This window comes from Kogia breviceps, chromosome 15, assembly GCF_026419965.1.
Source record: "Kogia breviceps isolate mKogBre1 chromosome 15, mKogBre1 haplotype 1, whole genome shotgun sequence".
Lineage (NCBI taxonomy): Eukaryota > Metazoa > Chordata > Mammalia > Artiodactyla > Physeteridae > Kogia > Kogia breviceps.
In genome coordinates, this window is record NC_081324.1 from 79130423 (window position 1) to 79136768 (window position 6346).

Genomic DNA, 6346 nt, shown 5'->3' on the forward strand with positions numbered 1-6346 from the left:
AGGATTTTGCCTTTTTTTTTTTTTTTTTTTCTCAAGGCACACAGTGCCTCATCCTGTTCTTGTCCTGAATGCCTTTCAGGGTGTGTTGTAGGTCAGGGACTGCAGTGGCTGACTTCATCCTTTCAAAACTGGATGGTGAGCAACAGTCCTTGTTTTGCAAGTTAAAAAAAATTGTTTTTTCAAAAAACAAATTTCCCTAGAATCTTGTCTAGTGCAAGTGGGGATAGGGAGATCAAATATATGTGCAAATATATTTACCCGTTGAGAACAACGCTCAAAAGCTCCCCCAGGCCCTCTCCTGGCCGTTACGTTAACCAGTGAGCATGCGCGAAAATACCAGGAGGCGGGGCAATGAGGTTGTTTTAAGAAGTGCAAGAGAAAAGCAAGACCTTACCATTTCTGCATTTAGAAAGTAGGGCAAAGAATCATGCAAAAAGGCTAAAAAATACTTAAAGGCAGCTCAATTGCAGTTCTTGAAACAACAGTCTTGCAAGCCCAGCCACAGTTCTTGGGAACTCCGCCGGCGGCGGGTAGCACGTTTCCTCTCCGCAAAAAGAAAGGCCAAACCTGCAGCATTGACCCGGGAGCGCGAGAGGACCCGCGCTACTGGGTTCAGCCAATCAGAGAGCAGAGTGGGGCCTGTCCTCGCCGGTGACTGGAGAAGCGGGGCAGGGCGGAGCGGTGGCTCTGGCGCATGCGCTCCTTGGCCGTGGTGCCTGAGTTGCCTACGAACAGCTTGCAGACCGCTGGGAGTCTGGGCTGTTACTCTGCGTGTGTCCTCCTGCAGCTTTCCCTGCTGTCCGACCCTCTCGGCTTCGCTATGCCGGTGGACCTCAGCAAGTGGTCCGGGCCTTTGAGCCTGCAGGAAGTGGACGAGAGGCCGCAGCACCCGCTGCAGGTCAAATACGGCGGGGCGGAGGTTGACGAGCTGGGCAAAGTGCTGACACCCACCCAGGTACCCAAGGGCGGCGGGGGTGCAGCTACTGGAGGCTCAGAGTCTCTCAGGCCGGAGGGGCGGGGACCCAGTGGAGGTGGGGAGGGACGTTCCGGCCTCCGCGCGCCGGATCAACGGAGGGAAGGGGGTCGCGGTGCCCAAGCCGCAGGCCTTCTGACCGCCCCCTCCCCCCACCCAGCCCCAGGAACCCGGCACGTGGCAGGCGGGGTTCGGCTTCGGAAGAAATTGATCCGTTTTCCCGGGACTTCGAGGCGCATTCAGTGGCGTAGGCCTCGAAACGGCCCAGATTGCTGTGCAGGGGCGGGGACGGCGCCGTCCCCTGGAGGGAGTGGGGAGTGGCCGCCCACAAGTCCCCAGAGCCTCCCCTCGGTGCTCAGGATTTTAGGCCTCAATTTGGGAAGTAAAAGCCCCACCCGAGGGCATATGACGCATTATGTAAGCAGTGAGCAGCAGTGCCCAGAGATTCTTCCCAGTAGCGTGAAGCCGCCCCAAAGGTAAATGCGTTCTGCAGCTGGAAGGCTCGAGGGTAAACCGCCTTGTTTTTACCGTTTAGCTTCTGAGCGCCCACGGCTGAGGCCTAACCAGGTCCTGGCTGCTGCAGGTGGGGAAACTAGGTGCCCGACGCCGTGGCGAGTGTTTTGTTCTGAACCTCCGGAGCGTTGGTTTAGACGTTTGCAGAGTTTATTGTTTTGGGTGTTTAAAGTGCCCATCTCGCAGCCTCTCTTTCCAGACTCACTGTCCACATCTGCCCACCTTGGTTTTCTCGTTTTCTCTGCTCTTTTAAATATCTGGTTAATTCAGATTTCACTTTAGCAGGCCCCAGGTAACGTGGTCACCAATCTAGACATCCTGTCATTCCAGGTAATGTAAGATTGTAGTCAGCACCAGCTTTGAAATCCTGACCCAACGTCTTTCTGTTAATAACATGCTAGGATGCTAGCCCCATATTGTTGTTGGGACTAAAATAAATAATGTATATTAAATGTCAGATCCTGGCTCTTAATAGAGTCAATACACTTGAGCTTTAATTAATAATTTACTGTGCTTGACCTTTAAGGAATCTGAGGTCAGAGAAAGTATTGGTTTCTTCAGCATTTCTGACTTAAACTCCAAATCTGTTCCTTCCTACAGGTGCAGAACCGGCCCACCAGCATTGCATGGGATGGCCTTGATCCAGGTAAACTGTATACCTTGGTCTTGACAGACCCGGATGCTCCCAGCAGGAAGGACCCCAAATACAGGCAAGTTGGGGAAAGATGGGAAACAGCGAGTCATCCACACGTGACCCAGTGCTTCTTGCACTGTGTAAGTCTCTTACTGGACATGCTGTGGAGGCAGAAATAGACCCGATTTGGGATGTTCACGTCCATGCTTAAGCCTGAGTGTGCATTTCGCTCCCTTTCACGCCCTAGAACAAAAGTCTAGAATCTGTAGCCGAGAGCTAGATCTGCCCCACGCCTGTTTTTGTACAGCCCCATGAGCTGAGAATGACTTTAACATTTTTAAATGAATGGGGGGAAAAAAATTGAAGAACAGTAATACTTTGTGACATGTGGAGATTACATGAAATTCAGATTTTGGTGTCCCTAAATAAAGTTTTGTTGGAACCCAGCCACGATAATTTATTTATGTCCTGCCTGTGTACAGCTGCAGAGTTGAGTAGTTGTGATACAGACAGTGTGTTGCACAAAGCCTAAAGCATTTACTGTCTGGCCCTTCACAGAAGAAGTGTGCTGACCCCTGTCCTAGAGAGTCGGAAGGAGGGAGGAAGTGGCTGGGTCCTCTCTGCTGGCATGTGAGGTTTGCTCTGGCCGAGAAGGTGGGGCCATCTGTCTTGTCTGTCACTGCATCCTGGTGTGGAGCATGTGCGTGCTGCACATTTGCTGGCTGCGCCCATGAGTGCGTAATAACTTCCTGCGGTGCTGATGGTCCTCTGTTCCTCCATGTAGGGAATGGCACCATTTCCTGGTGGTCAACATGAAGGGCAATGACATCAGCAGTGGCACGGTCCTCTCCGATTATGTGGGCTCTGGGCCTCCCAAGGGCACAGGTCAGTAAAGGCTGCTTTTGGAGGGAGATGGGAGGGGAGCCTGGGTGCACATCAGGATTGGCCTAAAGTGCTACAAAATTTTAGTCTGGTTCTTAGAGTTTTATTTTTATTTATGAGAGCCCTTACCCTAGTGGAGACTCTAGGCAACTCGGTTCCCCTCTAAGGCAACTGCCTGTCAGGGACACTGAGACCTGCTGTAGTGTCAGTGGCTAGAACCTTGGGTACCAGTTAGGTGGATGTTCTCTTAGCACTGCCTCTCAGCTGTCAGGCCTTTAGCAAGCAGGGAAGTTGCAGAATGCTGAGAACAACTTCCCAGGGGAGCTACACGTGGATTAAACAGTTAAATCATCTAAATTCCATATTCAGCCTTTGCCCTGTGGGTTGTTTGAGTTTCTAGTTCCCATGAAAGGTCTCAGAAATGGTCATAGTTTCCAAATTAATTATAAAAAATTGGCTTTTTTGTCATTTCGTCTTTCTCTCGAAAATCTAATGTGGTATCTTGAAAAGATTTGGTTACTAAGAACTGTATTGAAGATACACACACATAATGTATTGCATTAGGTTATGTATTATATATGTAAAGAGAGAGAGAGAGAATACTGTATTGAACCTCTCCAAGTTGGGTAAGTGCTGCCTAGGCTAACAGTGGGAGATGCACTGTTATTGCCTCTCATGCATTCCTAAGAGGATGGGAGAGGGACAGCTTTCCTAGGCATCTCTTAAGTTCTCTGCGGCAGTTAGTTATAAAACTGCATTAGGCAGTTTAATTATGGAAAACACACCCATGAGAATAAAGCAGTTCTCTCAAGCAGGAGCTGTGTTCTCATTAACAAAAAGAGCTTCAGTAACTCACTTTTTCCTTTTTCGTATTTGTTTAGTCAGGTATAACTTACGTATAATAAAACACACAGATCAGAAGGGTTTAGTCAGTGAACATTGACTAATGCACACATCCGTGTAAGCACCATGGAAAACAAGATGTAGGTTATTTTTATCACCCCAGAAGGTTCTTAAGGCATCTTTTAAGTTAAATTTCCCCGGAGCTAATTATTTTCTGACTCCTCTCTACGGATTACTCTTGCTGTTGTTGTATTCTTATAAATGGTGTCATGCAGCATGCATTTGTTTTCGGTGACTGGTCTCTTGGACTCAAGGTAGTAGCTTGTTCCTTTTCATTGCCAAGTGGTGTTCCATTGTGCAAATACACCACAGTTTGTGTAGCCACTCCCTGGACATTTGGGTTATGTTTCCAGTGTTTGGATATTATGAATAAAGCTGCTGTTTACACTCTTGTCCTTTTATGGGCATGTTTCCATTTCCCTTGGGTAAATACTTAGGAGTAGAATTGTTGGGTCATAGAAATCCAAAATGGTTGAAAATTTCTACACTCTAATCGGCAGTATAGGAAAGTTTCAGTAGCTCCATATAAGCTCCATGCCATATGCAGATCCATACCAAGACTCATCCATGTGGTAGCATGGGGCAGGATTTCCTTCTTTTTTCAAGACTGAATACTATTCCATCATACGTATATACTATATTTTGTTTATCCATTCGTTCATCAGTGGACATTTGGGGTGCTTTCTCCTCTGGGCTATTGTGAATAAAGCTGCAGTGAACTTAGGTCCCTCTCATAAATGGGGTGGTCTGGGTCCCTCCGAGTTGGTGTATTCTCCGAAAATGGGTGATGTCTTCCTCTCACATGCCTAGCTGTGTGTACATCTTCCCTCCCGCCTCTCCCTCCAGGCCTTCACCGCTACATCTGGCTGGTTTATGAGCAGGACAAGCCACTGAAGTGTGATGAGCCCATTCTCAGCAACCGATCTGGAGATCACCGTGGCAAATTCAAGGTGGCGAATTTCCGCAAAAAGTACGAGCTCGGGGCTCCGGTGGCCGGCACGTGTTACCAGGCCGAATGGGATGACTATGTGCCCAAGCTCTACGAGCAGCTGTCTGGGAAGTAGAAGAAAGGCAGGAGATGGACACGCTCCCCGAGTTCCCCAGCAGTGTTTCAGTTTAGTGATGCATGTAGATTTCTCCCCTTCCCCCTGCCCGAGCCCTGAGCAGTCAGAGTTAGGTTTAGGGTGACTTCCTTCTGCCTGGCCTCTGTAATTCTAGGGGGTTACATTTTGATCAAACTTGAACTCCGTTTTGGTGGGGGATACTTTGGTACTAGGATGGGGTCATCAAAATGTTAATAAAAGAATAACAACCCAGATGTTAAAGAAGAAAAAAATTCTGGTAAAAAGACCAGGTCTGCGGTATTAGAACAGAGCATCAAAGAATCTTTAAGGGAGGTTGAAAACAAGAAAAGGTTGATTGCCTCTGCCTTTGTGAGCCCGAGCCCAGGATTGTCTGTGACGGATCTTCTGGCATGTGTTTTCACGGCCCTGTCTCTCATGAAGACAGCCAGGGGCTGGCACGTCCGCTAGCCCCCCATGTGATACATCTCAGGCTGGTTATTGGGTGTCACTGTCCTGCTCTGACTCCTTTAAAGAGCAATACTGAAAAAAGCAATAGGGAGAGAGCTGCTGTTAAAACTTGGCCATCTAGATGAGCTGCAGGGCTGAGTGAGAGGTCATCAGAAATCCGAAAGTCTGTGCCTGTTAAATTGATCACTCTTCGGTGTAAGAAAAGCCGGTCTGGAGTTGCCGAATGTTGTGTTAATTCTGTTTGCTTATAGTTGAGTAAAAATAAAAACATTGCGTAGTTGAATCTGGCCTCCAGATATTTTGCCCTTTTGGGTGTGGGATTTCATAAATGTGGGACGTCAAGAGACAACCTCTAAGGGTGAGTAGCCCCTTTCCCTGATCAGCAGTGACAATTGGGACTTGATTCAGGAACCATACAGAGGGCTCATCCTTGTACATGTGCCATTAAACTACAGCAGGAGCAACCATTAAAACTGGAGATTAAAAAATCACAATCATGGGCTTCCCTGGTGGCGCAGTGGTTGAGAATCTGCCTGCTGATGCAGGGGACACGGATTCGTGCCCCGGTCCGGGAAGATCCCACATGCCGCGGAGCGGCTGTGCCCGTGAGCCATGGCCGCTGAGCCTGCGCATCCGGAGCCTGTGCTCCGCAACGGGAGAAGCCACAACAGTGAGAGGCCCGCGTACCACACACACAAAAAATCACAATCAGAATTCTTGCCTGAAAATCACCTTTGCTTTTTGTAAATGGTCTTTTCCACCTGAGAGTGAAGCTGGTTGGAAACCTAACCCCCTTGGTAGTTCCGTATAGAAACCATAACAATGACTAAGAAACAGCCCACATCTCTCATTGTTCTGATGTGATCCATATAGAATCAGTACCAAAAAAGGGAGGGGAAGGGGAGCCTG

At 48.5% G+C, this 6346-nt stretch overlaps 1 protein-coding gene across 1 annotated transcript; it reads left to right on the forward strand.

Annotated features, from left to right (window-relative positions):
• Nucleotides 1-338: 338 nt before the first annotated feature.
• On the forward strand, nucleotides 339-5720 carry PEBP1 (phosphatidylethanolamine binding protein 1). Its single transcript, XM_059041099.2, has 4 exons — nucleotides 339-955; nucleotides 2087-2196; nucleotides 2905-3005; nucleotides 4752-5720. The coding sequence occupies exons 1-4, from the start codon at nucleotides 695-697 to the stop codon at nucleotides 4967-4969; spliced, it is 690 nt and encodes a 229-aa protein (XP_058897082.2). The 5' UTR covers nucleotides 339-694; the 3' UTR covers nucleotides 4970-5720.
• Nucleotides 5721-6346: the final 626 nt, after the last annotated feature.

Bases quoted from the DNA above. Each gene is read 5' to 3' on its own strand.
- PEBP1 (XM_059041099.2), top strand. From the start codon at position 695: ATGCGCTCCTTGGCCGTGGTGCCTGAGTTGCCTACGAACAGCTTGCAG. The intron at 956-2,086 runs GTACCCAAGGGC...TCCTTCCTACAG, and splicing joins AAGTGCTGACACCCACCCAG to GTGCAGAACCGGCCCACCAG. The intron at 2,197-2,904 runs GCAAGTTGGGGA...TCCTCCATGTAG, and splicing joins AGGAAGGACCCCAAATACAG to GGAATGGCACCATTTCCTGG.